The sequence below is a fragment of the Sturnus vulgaris genome, chromosome W (assembly GCF_052056855.1).
Source record: "Sturnus vulgaris isolate bStuVul1 chromosome W, bStuVul1.hap1, whole genome shotgun sequence".
Lineage (NCBI taxonomy): Eukaryota > Metazoa > Chordata > Aves > Passeriformes > Sturnidae > Sturnus > Sturnus vulgaris.
In genome coordinates this window covers 33,229,335-33,249,004 of record NC_142282.1, presented here as the reverse complement: position 1 = coordinate 33,249,004, position 19,670 = coordinate 33,229,335, and the positions used below count along the sequence as shown (strand labels likewise).

The 19,670-nt window shown below is 43.4% G+C and overlaps 1 protein-coding gene across 1 annotated transcript in view; it reads left to right on the top strand.

Moving 5' to 3' along the window:
* The first annotated feature begins 346 nt into the window (after nucleotides 1-346).
* LOC148220102 (endogenous retrovirus group K member 7 Gag polyprotein-like) overlaps nucleotides 347-19,670 on the top strand; it is a 108,454-nt gene continuing 89,130 nt past the window's right edge. The window contains 3 exon segments of the mRNA XM_088155781.1: nucleotides 347-365; nucleotides 1,059-2,225; nucleotides 6,548-7,207. Coding sequence (XP_088011907.1) covers nucleotides 347-365; nucleotides 1,059-2,225; nucleotides 6,548-7,207 — 1,846 coding nt within the window.

Sequence of the window (19,670 nt, the reverse complement as noted above, 5' to 3'; positions counted from 1 at the left end):
TCGGAGCCTTAGACGGCTGTAAAAAATTTCCGGGATGGGAAACACGGTATCAGCTATCGAGAAGGCTACTGTTTATGCCTTAATGAAACTTGCCCAAAAGTAAGGAGAGACTGTTGATCGGTCTTCGCTCGTGAATTTACTGTATTGGGCTAAACATCGTGGTTTTTTAAAAGACTCTACCGATGTTTTTAAAGAGACTACTTGGCAAGAAGTCGGGGCAGATTTGTGGGAAGCTATACAAACTGGGAATAAGGAGGTAAAATCCTTAGCTCCTACGTACCGGCAGCTGCGCATGTTAATTGAACAAATGGGTGCTGAAATTGAGCTGGAACTAGCAGCATAGACCATGGTCACTGCCGTAGCTGGTAAACTCACCCAAGAGTCTGCTGTTGTCCCACCCGCGTACATGTCAGCCCCTGCGGCCCGTGGCCCCTATGATGATTTAATACCACCCTGGGACCCTACCGATGTTCATAATGTGCCTTCCTTTGCACCCCCGGCACCTACGGCACCCTCTGCGCCCTCGGTACCTACGGCACCCCCAGTAACAATGAGCGTAGCGCCCGCTAATCCCACTAATACTGACCCCGTGTTACATCTGCCCTCACCTCCCACTTTCGACCCAGCGACTGTGCCTCTTCCCGAAGAAACAGAAATGGACACGGACGATTTACAGTCCACACTGCAAAAGCAGACCGAAACCATGCTTGAACTGTTAGGTGAAATGAAGCGGCTTGATAAGGGTTCCAAAAGTAAAACGATTCGGGAAGCATATAAAAAGGCCCATAACGCCATTCTCTCCGGCCTCAAAACTTTAGAGGAAAATTCTTTTTCTGCACCGAATACTTCTACATCTCAACGCTGACAGAACATTATCAATTTGGTTAAGGCGGGGGAGTGGGATATGCCTACTGCAAATCAATTTCTAACATCTAAAGGTTTACCCCCAATAATGCTTTCTGAAATTGAAAACACAAATGTTTCTCATTCTACAGAAAAGGAAGGGACGGGATTGTTAACTACCTTTAATGACTCTTTTCAGCGTTGGTGGAACAAAGGAGGGGAGGGAGGCTCGGGAGGCTTGGGAGGCTTGGGAGGCTCAGGGAAAGGTCCTGACAAAACTTCCATCCCCAAAGACCCTTCTTTTGACATGAATAAGAGGTGGAAAGGAGTGGTAACAAATGCTGAGTTGAAGGGAGATTTTCAGTTTGTCTCAGCTCCGGTGGTGCGAGGAACTGGTGGTAATAATGCTTGGCAGCCCTTAGACTGGCAAATGATAGCAAGGGTTCAAAAATCTGTAATGGACTACAGTGTTGATAATCGCTTGGTAAGGTGGCAAGTAGAAGCATTGCTAAAATATCAAGAACTCGTCCCTGCTGACCTTAAGGCTATGTTTGAGCTTATACTAGGACCTACTAGTTATATGTTATTTTTAGCAAAGTGGCAACAAAGATTGGAGCTTAAACAATTAGATAATGTCAATTTGCCGCAAGGTGATCCTCTACGCTTTGCCACGCTAGATGTGCTTATGGGAAATGGTCAATTCATCGATCCACAAAGACAGGCAATGTTAGGGGCTCGCATTTTAGCTCAAAGCAAGTCTGCTGCTTTAGAAGCTTTTAACAACTTGCCCCAAGTAGGTAAGCCTCGACAACCTTATTTACATATTCAGCAAAAGGAAGATGAATCCTTTTTGTCTTTTGTGGACAGGATTAAAGAAGGAGTAGAGGTAGCACCAGATGTCCCTCCTGATATGAAAGATACTTCAGTAAAAGAAATAGCTATGCAAAATGCAAATGCCACCTGCAAGCGATTATTAGCAGCATTACCAGCTCATATGACAATAATACAAATGATTGAACAATGTTCACGAGCCCCTTTAGAAATTGAAAAGGACAAAGCTCGAATTCATGCTGCTGCTTTAGCTGCAGCCATTACTCAAGCACACAAGCAAGGGAACGGGGACAAAGGCCCTCCCAATACATGCTATAATTGCGGTCATACCGGACGTATTAGAAAGCATGGTCCTTCAAGTTTGGCAAAACAACAACAAAATAACAATACGAACCTCACATCTACATCATTTGTCGGCACTTGCCTCTGATGCGAAAAGTTTGGCCACAAGGCAAATGAATGCCGATCCAAATTTAAAAAGGATGGGACACCGTTGGCGGGAAACGAGATGAGCTGCGAGGGGGGGCGCTGCGAACAAAAAGAACCTCTCAGTAGCCATGGCTGTCTCTACAACATGCTCCCCGCCACAAAAAGGAGCGCTGGAGTCTATTTGGTAACTAGAGACTCTGTGACTATTTTTGATGATTCTGTTACCGTCATTGATAGTACTACCAAAGGTCCACTAGGTGGCGGTATGGCCGCATTATTGCTAGGGAGATCGTCGGCCACTTTAGACAGCATTTTCGTTTTACCTGGTGTAATTGATGCTGATTATAGTGGTGTTATCAGAATAGTAGTGAAAGTCTTTTCCCCACCAATGTTCATTCCACAAGGTAGTGTAATTGCTCAACTTGTTCCTTTTCTTCCCCAGGTTCCAACAGCTACTAATTCACAAAGATCTGGTGGTTTTGGTAGTACCGGACCCTTAATTGCCTTTGCTCAAGTCATGACTAGTGATAGACCGACCCGGCAAGTAACTGTAAAATTGTATTCTGATAATATCGATGATTCCGAAATGCTTGAACATTCAATGATGCTAGACACTGGGTCAGATGTCACCATAATACCACTAACTGCTTGGCCTCAGCAGCGGCCCACTACACTCTTAAATGAGCAAATCTTAGGAGTTGCTGGAACCACCCGTACTTTACAAAGTCAGGAATTTGTAGCAATTACTGATAAAGAGGGAAACAAGGCTGTAGTAAAACCTTATGTACTAGACACTCCTCTTTGGATCCTTGGTAGAGACACGCTTAGTCAATGGAATGTCATTTTAACCAACCAACATTTTCAGGGGCGGCCACTGAGCCGATAGGTGCTCGACCCACTATACAACTAACATGGAAATCTGACCAACCAGTATGGGTGGCTCAGTGGCCCATCACTAAAGATAAATTAGAGCATCTCCATTCATTAGTACAAGAACAATTAGCCTTTGGTCATTTACAACCTTCTATGAGTCCCTGGAATACCCCCGGTTTTGTTATACAAAAAAAGTCGGGAAAATGGAGATTTTTACATGACTTAAGGGCAGTCAATAATCAAATGCACTCTTTAGGAATTCTGCAACCAGGTTTGCCATCGCCAGCTGGTTTACCAAAAAACTATCACCTGTTTATTATTGATATCAAAGATTGCTTTTTTAGCATTCCGTTGCACCCTGAAGATACCAAACGATTTGCATTTAGTGTGCCCTCCATTAATCACAGAGCACCTATGAAAATATATGAGTGGGTGGTACTCCCTCAAGGTATGAAAAATAGTCCTACAATTTGTCAATGGTTTGTAGACCAAGCCTTACATCAATGGAGACTTAATAATCCAAATTTTCTAACATATCATTCTATGGATGACATTTTAGTCGCAAGTGAATTTCCATTACCCCACTTAAAACAAAAGGAATTATTGCTAGAATTAGAAAAGTGGGGATTGAAAGTGGCAGAAAAAAAAGGTGCAATTCTCCGACCCTTGGTCTTACTTGGGCTTTAAAATAACACAAGCTCGCTTTGTGCCTCAAAAGGTAACTTTACATGCAAATATTGAAACAGTCAATGATGTGCAAAAGCTTCTAGGAGACATTCAAAGCATACGTGCATGGGCAGGTATTTCAAATCAAGACTTAGATCCTTTAAGAAAATTGTTACAAGGTTCAAAGGACATTAATGATAAAAGGGAATTAACCCAAGAAGGGAAACAAGCACTGCAAATAATTGCTAAAAAGTTGCATTGTACAACTGCTTTTAGGTTTGATCCTACCATACCAATAAACCTTTATATCATTAACTACCCTGCTGAACAAATTGCTATAATTGGGCAGGAATCATTCAAGACTTTCTTCTTATTGGAATGGGTGTTTTTAGCATGTAGCCTCACTTCCTCTGTTACAAGACGTATTGATCATTTAGGATCCTTAATTCTGAAAGCACGCCAACGAGTGCATACTGTTTTTGGAGTTGATGCATCTTCTCTTTATGTGCCCATAAATAATTTGTCTCTTTGCACTGAATGGCAATCACTATCGTATACATTCACTACAGCCACTATTGGCTTAGAACTTGATAATCATTAGCCGTCACATGCCTTGTTTTCCACTAACCTCCCACTAAAAGGTCAAACATTGCGAAACTCTAAGCCAATTCCCAATGCGATCACTGTTTTTACTGATGCCAGTGGAAGGACCAAAAGGTTCGGATATGCAATATGGAAAAATGGCAACTGGGATGTCGTAGTTTACCAACATCCGGAAGGATCAGTACAATTACTTGAACTCAAGGCTGTAACCTTAGCTTTTCAACACTTTGACTTTCAAGAAATTAATCTCGTTAGCGATTCCTTGTATGTTGCCTCTATCTTGGAAAGAATTGAGGACACATTAATAGGTCGAATCTCAAACTCCTTAATTTATCATGAACTCGTTCTTCTAGTAAATGTAATTAATATCAGGCACCATGCCTTTTTCTCAACACATATCCGCAGCCGTCTCAATCTAACAGGGTTTTTATCAGAAGGAAACGCCAAAATTGACCAAATCGTATCCTCACCAGCCATTGGACTCAGTAATTTTGACGTTGCCGTTGCCTCTCATGCCTTTTTTCACCAGTCAGCATTAAGCCTACAGAAGGAATTCCATCTAACAAAACGAGAGGCACGAGGTATCATAGCATGTTGTCCTGATTGGGCAAAACTACCCCCAATCCAGTTACAAGGAGTGAACCCTTGTGGTCTCCACCCTAGAACATTGTTTCAATCAGATGTCACAATCGTGCCATCATTTGGACGCTTTAAACATGTACATGTCACTGTTGATACCTGTAGCAGACTAGTATGGGCAACGCCTATGATAAACGCCAAAAGTAAGGCAACCTGCAGACATTGGTTAGAAGCTTTTGCAGTGCATGGTGTCCCACAACAAATAAAAACAGATAACGGTCCTAATTATGTTAGTTCTACTTCACGTGAGTTCCTCCGTAGATGGAACATTACCCATGTCACAGGAGTACCTCACAATAGTACTGGGCAAGCTATTGTAGAACGCAAACATCAAGACCTTAAACGCCTTTTCTCTGCTTTACAAAGGGAGGGGAATGTCACCCTCTCTCCACAAGAAATTGTAGCAAAAACATTGTATGTCCACAATTGGAAAATGTGGATGGAACGCCCTGAGCTAAAAACCCAAATGTTGTCCATTACACTGCATTTTTGCAAGGATGAATCTTTGACTGTTCATAAGATACAAGTATCTGTATGGGAACCCCAATCACAACAATGGACTGGTCCCCACCAATTATTGACATGGGGACGGGGTTATGCTTGTGTATTAACAGGTGCTAAACCTAATTGGATCCCAGCCAAGTGGGTCAAGCCTTGGATATCAAAGATTGAGGAAACTGGAGAAGACACAGAGCCAAATTCAACGGTGGACGAATAGAGTGCAAGATCTCATCCCGATCCCAATCATTATTCTCAAGGAACCAATAAGAACACACCCTAATATCCCAGACTTTCCAGATGTGATTGATTTGCGTAGACTAGTACAGAAATATCTTAGGTCTAGAATACAAGAAGTATTATTTCCTCGTTGCGGTTGTGTAGTATGGAAATTAGGAACTTTCTTACGTGGAAATTGTAAAAGGGAGTATAACTCCAGTGATATTTATACTTGCTTTTTGGGATGTAATGAATGTCAGGAACGCCAATCAGTAAGACCTTTAGAATCACTTAGAAAGTGGTTAAAACTGCCTGACTTAACTGTTAGTGAAGCTATAAGCCTATTTGAATCAATAGAAGAAAGGAATTTAGCATTGTATGCGTGGTATATTTTAAATTATACAAAGCTAGTTGAGACTGCTTGGTGTACTATTATTATATCTAGCCAATATACTGTTGCCTGCAAAATCCATAGCAATAATGATGCTAATTAAGCTACTAACACTATGTTTGACTCTTACCCAGTGCTTTTCGCAATCAATCAACCTCCCTCAAGAGAACTTCTGGATCGCTTGGGCCAACAAAACTGGTAACACAAATTTTTGTTTACATCTTAGTGCAGCCACTGACCCATTTAAAACTTGCCTCATTGGGTCACCGGTACAACCACAAGAAATTACTATAGCCCCCCCTATCAATTGCTCAGAAGTAAAAAACAACAGTCACTGCCTGGCAAAAATAATCAAATCTCTAAATACAACCCTGCCATGGGATCCTCAAGAGTTAAATTTACTAGACAGCTGAAAAGCAAATCACTCCAGATGTGTGTATTTTGGGCAGACTAGTTGGAACATTAACGAATCTAAAAAACAAGTCTGGCTAACCCCTTGTAAGTTTTACAATAGTAGTGAACATTGTGGATCATCCCCCTATGGGTGGGGTTCAGGTCATATTCACTTAGACATTTCTAAGCCCCTTTCCCTACCTCAAGGCCTATATTTAATCTGTGGAGATAGAGCCTGGCAAGGAATACCTCATCATGCTTATGGGGGTCCTTGTTACCTTGGCAAGTTATCTTTAATGCTACCCTCTTATAATCATTTGATTGCCTGGAACATTTCCAAAAATAGAAGGGAAAAACGACAAGTCTCGGAATTAGATGATAAATGCGATGATGAAGTGGAACTATGGAGTAGAACCGCTCGATTTTTTGCAGCGTTACTACCCACAGTGGGAACAGCACAAGCGCTAACTGAGATCCAACACCTAGCGTGCTGGACAGCTAAACAGGCCAATGTCACTACACAAGTTCTGTCCCAAATGGCTCAAGATATGAGTAGTCTCCGACAAGCTATTCTTCAAAATTACCTTTTGTTGGCCCAAAGTAAAGGCTGTGAAGATTTTGAAGGAATGTGTTGTTTTAACTTGTCCGATCATAATGATTCAATCCATAAGCAGCTAGAATGGCTTCAAGATCACGCTAAGAAGATTACTGTCAATCACAACCCCCTTGATGACGGGTTAATGTCTTTTGGGATTTCTGCATGGGTAAAAGATATCCTTAAGATAGGAATTATTATTGTACTAATTGTAGTAATTGTGTTATGTATGGGACATTGCATCATCCAGGGTTTTTCCTTTCAAATTCGACGTATGGCCAATGCTGTTTTTGAATAGAAAGGGGGAGATGTTGGCGGCCTAGTAGAACCTCTGGCTCTGCAGCCTGTCTATAGAAAACTACCTTAGTTATGTTAAAGGTCTGTTCAAGGTTACCGTGTCCTTGGCGTGACTATAGGAGAAAAACAAAAACATAACTTTTAACGTTGAGATAAGCAAGAACAAAGGAAAAGACATCTGGGGAAGCAAGATCCTGTTTAGTTGACATACCATGTCCACTTCAAAGAGTATCGTACGCAATAACTAGACTGTAGAAAGATCTTAGATGAACCAATAGAATTACTATTAACATATATACGTGTCCTGGTTTAGGGCAAATTTGGGAGGAAACCTCTGAATGAGGTCCCTCGGGAAAAAGGAAAAGGAAAAAAAAATTGGAGAGAAGTGGAAAAAAAAGAACTGTTTATTCAACAGGCAACACACCTCCCAGTGCAACAACGAACAATATCAAACAGCAAAACCTCTCGCCATTCCGAGGAGATGGCAGATTTAGAAGAGTTCTTTCTGTGGGCTGCCCGGCTCACTCAGTCTGCTCTCAGTCCCTCTGGTGCTGGGGAATGCCGCGGCCCAGGCCAGGCCCGGTGGGCCACAGGTGTGAGCTCCTGGTGCTCTTCTGGGTTTTCAGTCCAAAGCAGGTTCAAACAGTTCCAGGAAAACAGAAAAAAAATGGGAAATAAAAAAAACAACAAAAATACAATCCAGGGGGCTTCTCTGCCTCAGCTAGCCAAAAAACTAACCAAGAGCAAAGGAGAGCTCTCTCTCGCTGTCCACCGCAGACAACACAGTCTGAGAGCAGGAATGCGGGGGAGCCAGTGCAGTCTCTGATAACAAACTCTGCACTTCTTCTTCCCCCCTCTGCCCTTTCACTCCTGGAACCAGACTTAAAGTTGAAGATTTTAATATTCAACACCAACAGAACAGACGATTTGGGGACATAGGCATCATACAGTCACCCCAAGACAATGATGGGGCATCCACAACTTCTCTGGAACACCCGTTTGAGTGGCTCACAAGCTTCATTGTAGAAAAGTTTTTCCTTTTAGCCAATCTAAACCTAGTCTCAGTTTGAAAGCAAGGCCCCTTGTCCTGTCTCTGCAAACCTTCCTAAAAAGTCTTTCTCCATTTGTCTTATACCCTCTTTACATATTTAAAGGCCACAATACTGTCTCTCCAGAAATCTCTCTTCTCCAGGCTAAAAGATCCTACTTTTCACAAGAACCAGGTCATAAACTGAGATGGAAGACATCTCAGGAGATCAGATCATCGAACAGCTCAGCATAAGAATAGCTCTGAAGTCAGATCAACTAGCTTAGGGCTGTGTCAGTTTAAATTTTTAAAATTACCAGGAATTGAAATGCTTCAAGGAAGAGAACTCTGGGTGGCTCCAGAAACAACCTGAGAAACTCGAGCAAACTCAAAACCTCAGAAACTACCACTTCTTTCTCTCCCTTAGCCCAAGCAGTCACAAAGAAGTGTTCCCAGCAGGCTGGGATAGCACACATATACACTACATATACATGACAGGCATCGCCAGCAGCCACATCCTGCTCCTTTCTGTGGCTGGCAAGAGTGAGACTGGATGTTTACATGTGGGCAAACTGGGTCTCTCCAGCAGCTCAGACACTCAGCCTGCCCAGTGACCCCATTGAATTCCAGTATTTGCAGTGTCCCAAGGCCACAGCACTACTCTGCTTGCTGGCACAGACCATCACACGCCTCCTAAATCAGTCAGGACTCCCCTGGTCCCACAGCCAGCACCCCACTTGCTCTCCCCCAGGCCACTGCCATTGTTCACCAACTACTCCACTTTGATCTTTGCTGGTGCTCTCAAGACTGGCACACCCAGATGTTCTGCAGCTGTTGTCTCCTGGTGGAAAGGACTTGTAAAGCCATGTTTCCTAACAGGACTTCCACAACCTTTCAAAGCAACCTTTTCTGGGGTATGAACAATCTCATTCAAATGTCAACATTTCTTTTCCCATATGTGAAATCAGAATTTCCTTCTTCCGGGCATGCCCAAAACAAGGCACAAACCACATTGTGCCTTCTGTTTCACATGCCGACTTGTTTGTAAACAATGCTAGGAGAATACCTGTTTTGATCCAAGCTAATCTCTGGCCCTTATAGTGCTTTCGGTAGTTAGTTTTGCTTTGCTGTTTACTTGATGTCCCATTGAATTGTTGAATCATAAACAGACTATCTGTCTGTATAGCAGCATAGCAGTGATGAATAAATGCAAGTACCATCTGCTCCTTTATCAACTTTTCCATTTGCATATTCACAGTTGGGGGATTCTGTATTTCTTCACTTGCCATAAATTCTCTGCAGGATGTAAAGTAGATATGTAGAATGGAATCACATGATCTATGTGATATCAAATGTGATATCACGTAGAAAGAAAAAATGATCAAGTATTACTTTGATAGAAACCAAAAGTGAACACTAGCCACTTTGTGTTGCTCATTGTCCAAAAGAAGACTGCCAAATTTCTGACCTGAAACTCTGAACTACACACATCTTTTGCATGAGCTTCCAGTCCTTGACTCTCCCTTGCCATTTCAGTTGATGCCAATTTTCTTTCTCAAGCTCTGATTTCATTCGATTCAAGAGTAGCTTGGCAGTTGCCCTCTCATTATCCAGCAGTGCTCTCTTTACATTCTGTGTATTAAAAAATAAAACCAGAAGTAGAAGCAGCATACAACATGCAAAAACAAACAAAAAATTGTCTCTTCTACAGAAAATGAGGGGAGAAAAGAACACAAATGATAACCAATACCCTGCCAAGTAGAAATTTCTTCTATATTTCAGTGATTGAGAGGCAGAAAAAATGAATTTCATTTGGGGAAAGAAAGACATTCTAGGAATATTCAGACTGCTATCTTGCCCCAGGTAAAACATTTACCATGGCCTTAGCGTTAATGAGCTTGTGAACATCAGCTGCCAAGAGGAAGGACATTTCCTCCAGTTTCACAGAATACTTGGTCAGTACATCTGCTATCTGTGCAATCAAAGAATACAGAAAAGCAACAACAATGAAAAGTAGAACTCAACTATCAATTACCCAAGTAAAAATCTACATGAACAAGTCAATTTTTCCATTCAAGTGAATTCGATTTAATTAATTCATTAGCTACATAAGTATCATTCTCACGTTCAAGAACAGAATTCAAAGAATCAACGTTGCCTCTTCTGAGACACTGAAGCCTGAGTAGATCCCAACTTCAAATCTATTAGGAGGGCATGAAAGCAATACCTGCTACATTTAGTACATGTAAACTACAATGACATATAGAACAGCTCTAAAAGATGAACAAACCCATGAACTTCGAAGGAGATGCTAGCAAGAAATGTGGAAATAGGCTTTATCTGCCCACTGCTTTTTCCAAAAGCTTGGGCACTCCTTGGCATCAATGAGAGTCTCTGTCTCATTATTCAGCAGCTGGCTTAGGGTAAAAAAGGATGCATGCTATCACTTCATTCCTGTTCATGGCATAAACTTACTGCATCATCACGGAAGCCATTTACTTGGAAATATAGCCTAAAAAATAGGTGTCAGACTGGGTACATATCTAGAATGCTTTGAGCAAAACCAATTTCTTTTTAACAGGAAAGCCATACAATATGCCTGCCATGGCAAATATTAGTCCACTAGCCCTGCACTTCAACGGGCAGCGAGCAGTTCATTACACCAAATTTTACGTTTGGCAAGGAGACAGTCTATTTATTACAAGCCCCTAGTTCTAGAACCAAGAATTCAGGAGTTTCATTCCCAATGAAAATCTGTCCATTTCATACCTTTGGGGTTTTATGCTTCTGTTCTTTACCTGTCATGAGTGTAGCTTTCTTGTGAAGTCACTTATGGGTGTTTTTCCAACACATTTCTACTGATTACATGGTAATTGCATGGCGTCAGCAGACATCTCTGAATGTCTCTTTAAAGTATGCTTCTTACTCTTCTTAGAGGACCTTGTCTTCTTCTTTCCTTCACCCAAAAGGTGGGCTAAGTGAGCCTTCAAAGAACCATCATCTCAACAATTAGAATACTTTCAAACCTACTGAATGGAGAACAGCAACAAAAGAAATTTCAAAAAACTAGTACGCAAAAGACAGCAGAAGAGAAATGTGAAATAATGAATCCTACATGCCACATGCATAACTCTCTTCATTCGAAGCTATTTTCAAACTGCAAAAAAAAAAATATTATCTTTTCCTCAGAGAGGAAAAGTGGAGTAACTGGATTGTGTTGCCTTGCTTACAGTTACCAGAAAAGTCAACAGCAGAGTTGAAAACTCCTGAAGCTGGCTAACTACACCTCTAAATATTTTATTACTGTGTTATGATTCTGTCTTCAGTTAATAGAACCTGATATACAACAAAGAGATGGGAGCACATGGAGATGCATTGGAGAGCCTACACTGGAGGTAACACATTCATTTTTTACTCAGACAAATCCAAATTAGTAATGTTGAAAATTACCTGGGGCCATTTCAACAGCCAGCAAACTGACTAACACAACCAACCTTTGGCTTTTATTCAATCCTTTGCTTGTTTTACCTGGGCCTTGAAGATCTGTCTGCAGCCTTCCTCTCTGCAAATATATCACAGTCATCCTATTGAGAAGCCATGGCTCATCACAGCTGCTTGGCCAGGCCTGCTTCCAGAAGAACTGGCAACTACAAGCTGGGAGCCAAGAGATACAACACTTCACTTGGAAAAGGGCCTTCCATGAATCCTAGAATCCCAGAATGGTTTGGACTGGAAGCGACCTTAGAGATGATAGATTATCTTCTTCCCACATCCTGACATGGGCAGGGACACTTTTCCACTAGTCCAGTTGCTCCATGTCTGCTGCAGCCTGGCCCTGGACAATTCCTGCCATGGGGCCTCCCACACAGCCTCTTTGAGCAACATGTGCCAGACCTGAGCACCCACACAAGGAAGAATTCCTTTCCAATATCCCATCTACCCCAGCCCTCTGGCAGTTTGAAGCTATTCCCCCTTGTCCTGAGAGTCCAGACCCTTTTGCAAAGTCCCTCCCCAGCTATCTTGGAGCACCAGCAGGCACTGCAAGGGGCTCGAAGGTCTCTCTGGAACCTTCTGTTCTCCACATTGGACACCCTCAGCTCTCCCAGTCTGTCCTAGAGCAGAGGAGCTCCAGCTTTCAAAGCAGCATAGCAGCCTCCTACCCGTGAAACGCAACGCCACCGCTGGCCTTCCAGGCCCTACGTATATCACTCCCGGTGTCACTCGGGGGCCCTCCCGGCTCTCTCCCCGCACCCCATGGGGCCCTCAGGTGATGCCGCTTGGACGCCACTCCCCCCTCTGTCAGACCAACGCCTATGGCGTGCACCTTTCTTCTCAGAGCTCCGTGCAACATTCTTCCTTTCTCGCAGTTCGAATGGAAAAGGAAAGCTATTTGCCTACGCCCTTCACAGAGATCTGTTGCCAGGACGAGAAGGTCTTTGTTCGGAGTTCGCCCCCGCCGCGAGGAAGCTGCTATTAGCACAGCATTGCAGGGGCGCTTCTCGCTCCTTTAATACGTGCTCAGCGCTGTCCAAATTCGCTGCTAGCTCCACGGTCCTTCTCAGCTGCAAGTAGCAGCGTTCACAGTACATAGAGCTTCGCATGAACTGAGGACCTGGAGGGACATATTGCACAGGAAAATGTGCCAGGAGAGAGATGTGTACTACATCATCCCGAATCGTCATCCAGTTTGTGCTTCTGCTGATTCTGCTCTTTGAAATCGCTCCTTGAAAGACGAACGAGAGCATCTTTCCGGGTGCATTGCACTGAGTGAGAGCTCGCTAGGGACTTTGCACTCGGATCCAAGGCAACAGGGCGTGCTTTCCCGCAGAACTGAGGACAAGCTGTTGGGCAGAACTGAAACTGACCGCTGGAGTTCAGATCTGTCTGGATGGCAGAAGGCGAAGAACGAAGCCACAACTCCTGGCTTGTGAGCGCCGTGCAGCGAAGAGGACACGAGCACTGAAAGAGCTACTTCACAACCGCTTTCACTTCCCAGTGCTCTTGCTGCTTGGAAAAGTAGTACACAGCCGTTGCACGCCTTGGCAAAAGCTGGCGCAGTGGCCTTCCTCACACCTTCGCTGTGGTGTACTCCATGCAGGTAGAGCGAAGCGAGAAGGACGCGAGGAAGAAGAAGGCATTCTTAAAGTAGCCCTCTGTCAAGAAGCCCTGAAAGGGCGCATAACCCATGGCGTCTCGCTGCCCTCCATTCTACATACTCGCAGCTCCCTTTGCAACCTTGCAAAAGTTGCTACTAGAGCAGAGGGGGCCAGATTGAAGAGGCAGTGCCTAGGTTCACCTTCTACTTATTGCGCGTAAGCCACGTCCAGCTCCTCGCTGCACTCTGTATTTCCCTTCTCCGCGGCATTCACCGTGGTGCTCTCTGCAACTTGGCGCCTAGAAGTGACCGCCAATATTTCCACAGCGGGCTGCAAGGGAACCAAGGAGCAGCACAAGCAGCAGTGCTTCAGCTTGCTCCTTCCAACTGCTAAGGGCACTTGGGAAGGCAAGTGTGAGGCAGCCACCTTCCTCTCCTAGTAGCCTGTAACGTGGTGCACACAAGCACAGGACTTGTGCGGCTTCGTTCACCGCCCTCGCCCATGCCTGGCGCCACTTTCACGATCCACTATTAATACAGAGCAGGAGTCATGATGGTTCTTTTGATCTTAAAGGTGCAAACAGGCAAAGTGCAGGGGACAAAATCAGTTTATTCAACAGCAGAAAATCAGTTTATTCAACAACAGCAATGCATTTCATCAAATGCCAACAACTCACTTACGGTAAGGGGGAGAGGTATAGGAAACAAAGTATAGGGAGAGGGGAAGGAAGGAAAGGGATGGGAAAATAGCTACCAACAGACAAGACGGGCGTCCTCCCGGGTCATCCGATAGACGAGTCTTCGTCCGTGGGGAGATCTCAGGGGTCTTCTCCAGGGGGTAGACAGGTCTTCATCAGTGGAGAGATCTCAAAGGGTCTTTCTCAGAGGATCGCTCTTTTATAGTCCTTCTCCAAAGCGAGTGGCCTCTGGCCAAGAGGTGGGAAGATTTATGGATCATTGTGTGGTGCTGCAGGAGACAGGTATGGTCAAGCAGTCCTCAGTTGGTGGTACAACACAACCTCTAGTTGGTGCCATGACAGCACAGTCGAGTGAACACAATACAACAGCACACAGTCACGAGCATCCACCTTGGCTGGGCCAGGAAACCATTGTTCAGAGTCAGCCTGGGTGGGTGCCCTCGAGTTCTCCTTGCGACGGTCGGGAGGCAAAATCGAGGGGAACTTCGGACCGACCCTTACACAAACCCGTGACTCATGATCGTCGTCAAGAGCACCCCTTTGTAGAGTCGTGGTGGAGTCTTCAGTTGTGGTGTCTTCAGGACTCGTCCAAGTTGGTAGCATATACCGGAAAACAGAGACAGGAAAGTCGGAAAAAGATAAGGGACAGGATAAGGAAAAGGAGAAAAAAGGAAAACAAAACAGATCAATTATATTCAATTTTTGATTACTAACAATCTTAAACAATTTGTTCAAGTCTTTAATTTTTCAATTTTTGATTAGAAATAAATCAAATTTTTAAAGCAAAATTTTGATTAAACAATTTTAATTGCAATTTGAAGATAATCAATTCTAGTTAAAAATCATATTTTATCCTATTTAAAACCTTGTGTCAATAACCCTAGGGATGCCAACAGTAACCGATCTGGATACATTTGTCACAGATGCCAATTGTGCTAACCGTTTCATTATTCTCCAACTCATAATGTATAGGATTGCTGATAAAACAAAACCAATTAAAACCAAAATCAAGAGAACAATGGTGGGATGACACAATTTGTTCTGGACACCTGTAGCAGTAGGTGACCACCCAAATAGAGTATCCCACCACCTGTGTTCAGCATCTGTCTTTACCCTTTCCAAAACACGATGTATTTTTTCCACATTGTGATGAACAGCTATTAGAGTTTTCTGTCCGTTTTTCTTGATCTTCTCCAAAATTTCAATCAAATCTTGGTGGAGCAACAATTGCTTCACCAGAGACAGGTTCATTCCAATTGGAGTGGGCAATAGATGGTGGATCAGTGTGTAATTTGACTGCAAAAGATGGTGAGAAGTAACTGGGGCTACATAGGAAAAATCACATCCTGAAATCCTAGTAAAGTTACAGACACAACAGTTTGAATGATTCTTAGTATTCACTACCAAATTTTCTATGAAAACACTATCACAAGCAGTTCTAAAGCATGCGCATCCATTGCCTACATATACCAGTACTGTTTTAGGAATCTCGTTTGGATGAATTTCAAAATTGCAAACGTTCTGTTCTGTGTCCAAGCAGATATCTTGAGCTCTAATTGCATTACTTTCACAGATAAAGCCTTGTTGTTCCAGGACAATGCAAGTTTCCAAATTGACAGTTTGCCACCTCCCACCAATTTGACGGGCCCATTCCCTATGCTCAAAAGGATAGAGAATAGCTCCGTCATGGTTCAACCCTAATGCAATTATGGGGAATATTGAATGCACTGAAGCATTACGTATAGTCAGTACAAAGGCTGTGGCTGTGTTTGTGCTGGGATCATAGGTAAAATTTACTAAGTTCCACCAGGACTGGAATTCTTTTTCAAAATCAGTGGCACTGTCCCAGACTATCTTTCGAATTTCAGTGGGAAAAGTGCCTTCCTCACCTTCTCTTATAATTAAAGCAGCAACCGACTGCATCCACAACTGGGCCTGGATACAACTGAGAGTCAAAGAGATGTTATTTTGTGTAGCACCAAGTGCATCGATTATCAATTTGTGGTCATTTACATTTACCTTTTCCCAACTTGGTAATATGTTTGATAACAACCACTGTTGAGTCCCCAAAGCTGTTAAGGTTGTTTGCAGGGGCCGTTGTAATTTGGTTACATCTCCAGCTGTGGTAGCCAATTTATTCACTAGTACTTCTGAATCGATGCTATTCAAAATTCCCAATGCTGTTCCCACAACACCGGTTATGTCTCTTGCCATTCGTTTTTTGGAAGGATTCCGTTTCCGCAACCAGGTTGTCCATCCCTCAAAAGAAGTCTGTAGAAAGAGTGAACAAGCTGGCTGAACGTCTGAGACATTATTTTGCATCAGCAATTTGATTTGTTTGAGAGACCATGCCGGATTAAACAATATTTGTTGTTGGCCAGTTTTTCTAATTACGTATGGCCCAAATTGAAAAATCGTAGGGCTCAACACAACCGGTGGTTGGGTGGTAGGTGTTACAACATTAACATCAAGTTCCCCCCAGTATTTTGTTTTGTTTTTTCCACACATGACTTTATAGGAAAATTGTCTAGCAGTTAAATTTAGCTAACAGTCTTGATTTTGGGGTCTACAATATAAAGTCCGGCCATGGGGTCCTATGCCATAACTGTATGCATGTTCGGTGAGGGATCCAGCCACTAATTTACAAGTTATTGCGACGTCATCTCCTTGCGTCACCACGAAAGGAGGGAAAACCTTGTTTTTGTCATCCAACACTAAGGGGGTGCTTACACCATGGTATGCAACTACTGCGGTCAGTGTGGGTTTTTCTATGGCATTTATTTTGAACCTATAGGTCAGACCTTTCAAGCTGGACTCACCTGTTGTGTTATTCTGCCAGGAGCATGTTACATAGGTTGGTCTGGTTAAAGTAAAGTTATGCCAACAGTCAGTAAGTTCATCCGCACAAAGCTTTGTAACTTCGACGTTGTTGGCGTCAGGGTCCAAGGTATAGTTACCAACCTTCCTTTGGCCACAGCACAGTATTAGGGGGACTTGCTTTTTACATGTCCATACTGTCGTGGGGCAGAGACTCGCCGTGATGTTAGGGTGCAAGCTACTAGTTATATCTGATTTTAAGTAATTCCCGGCAATTGCAATGGTAGTGGCTTTCTCATGAAGGGATTTCTCCACTTTTCTGCATCCTACCTTGATTTCTTCACCAATTGTTCCTATTAGTACCCTAGCCCAGTCCTTTTTGTCCCAACCCCAGTCACTTGAAGGGTATACCTCAGAATCGTGCAGAACTACGGTCGCAAGGCTTGGGTGATGATCTCTGGGGTAGGGTCCTAAAGCACTGGTATATCTGATGAAAGCTTCAGACCACGGCCACTCGGCCGAGTTTTGGCCATGGTGTTGTGGTAGGATACAGAGAAGTATCAAAAAGGTGATCATGGTTTGTCCGGTTCCCATGTCCCTGGGCGTTCTTCTGTGAAAAGTAAACACAACAGAGTCTGCCACCAAGAGGCAGGAGGTCAAAATGATGGAACAATCCAACGGGTCCTTATCCGATGCTCCTTTCCCAGAGCATTGGTGGCTACCCATGCATATTTATTCAGAGGAGTTTTTAGTACCAGTGGTACTTCTCCTACAGTAGGGAGGTTTACTAAAACAGGTTGCCCAGGGTAATGGGCTGGATTTTTAGGATCATTAGGTCCCTGTAGTGCAGGAATGATGCTTGGGGCTTTTGGACAAAAAGCAGTTATTTTGGGACACCCGTTTACCCCCCATCTATCATTTATACCTTTTACAGCTTGCCATAATCGAAGATCCCAACTTCCCTCATGTGGTTTTAGGAGTCGCTTCAGAAGACCATTGGTCCTTTCTACAATCCCGTTGGCTTGAGGGTAATAGGGGGTGTGAAAAGTCCACTTTATTCCTTCCTCCCTTGCCCATTCCTGTACTACTTTAGCAGTAAAGTGAGACCCATTATCAGATTGAATCTCCTGTGGCTTTGGAAAAGTTCCAAACCATTCTTGTAATGCCTTAACAGTGTTTTCTCCCGTAGCTCTGTTAAAGGCTTCAGCATGAGCTAACCCTGATATTATTTCCACTCCTACCAGCACGAAATGTTTACCACCAGACTTCTTAAATGGACCGATATAATCTACCTGCCACGCGTTCCATAAGCCTTTACCTTTCCTTAAGTGCAAAGGGTCATCTTCCAAAGGATGCCTTTCTAGTCGTCTGCGGCATTGTTCACAAGCTGATATGCATGTTTTACACATTTCCCTGGTGACAGGCCAGCCACGAGCAAGGGCTTCTTTGTACAAATCTTTCGCACCTGTATGTTGTCTTCTGATATGCAGCCATTCTAGCAGGTGCTCCCAATCCTCTGTAATTTGTTCCTTTTTCAGGGGACTTAGTCTTGCTAACTCATCAGCAGCATTATTCCACTCACCAGCCAAATTTCCATCTGTCTGATGAGAAGCCACCCACCCCACAGCAAAGTTTCCTTGATTGGCTATATCTAGAATTTCTTGCCATTTTTCCTTATGCCATACTGGGATCCTGTTAAGTTCCCAATCATTTTGCTGCCAGAAAGGAAGCCACTCTGTACATCCTTTAAACACAGCATAGGAGTCAGTGTAAATACAAACAAGAGAGGTATTATGTACCTCATGCTTGAAAACACTCCATACAGCAATCAGCTCACCAACCTGAGCACTGCCTTCTCCCTCGGTAATAATTTGTTCACCAGATGAAGTATGGAGAGCTACTGCCCTGTATTTTCACACCTTTCCTTCTCGTCTAGCAGAAGCATCAGTAAACCAAGAATTCACTGATTGTTCAGGGGAGAAAGGAGGGGCCACTTTAATTACTGAGGCAGGTTTATCGTGGCTGCTAGCCAAGTTCTCAGTTTCTTGTATAGCCACATTTTTTACAGCTCCTTCTGTTACAGAGAAGATGTTACAGTAATGTTCTATCTGGGCATACCACTTGCTAACTGAGGATCTCTGGTGACTGTTTTAATAACTTTAAAAGGGCCTCTTAATACAATTGGTTGCTGACGTGTAATTTTCTCCACTTCTATGAGAGCTATGCTGACAACAAAAAGCCCCTTTTCCCAGGTAGTGTATCTTTTTCCAGCATCTTTAAAACCACTAGAATAAAAACCAACAGGCCTTGTAGGGCCTTCTGGGCCTCGTTGCCATATGTGCACTGACAACCCCGAGGTGGCAAATCCCCATTCTACCTGGAAAGGATCTGTGGGATGAATAGGGCCTAGAGCTTGATGTGCAGTTGCTTCAAAAATCAGCAGTTGTAATGCTTCCTCCTGAGAAGGAGTCCAATCCCATTTTACCCTTTTCCTCAGCAAGTCATAAAGAGGTCTAGCAATAATTGAAAAATCAGGGATGTGTTTTCTCCAAAACACTAATAATCCCAGAGCTTGGTGAAGCTCTTTCCTGGATCCAGGCATTTTAATTTGATCTAGGGAGGTTAGGGTATCAGGTGGAATGCATGTCATACCTCCTTTCCACCAAATCCCCAAAAACGTCACCTCCTGAGAAGGTTTCTGAATTTTCTCTGGGGGAATTTGTAAGTCAAGGCTTTCCAGATGAGAGATTATTTTC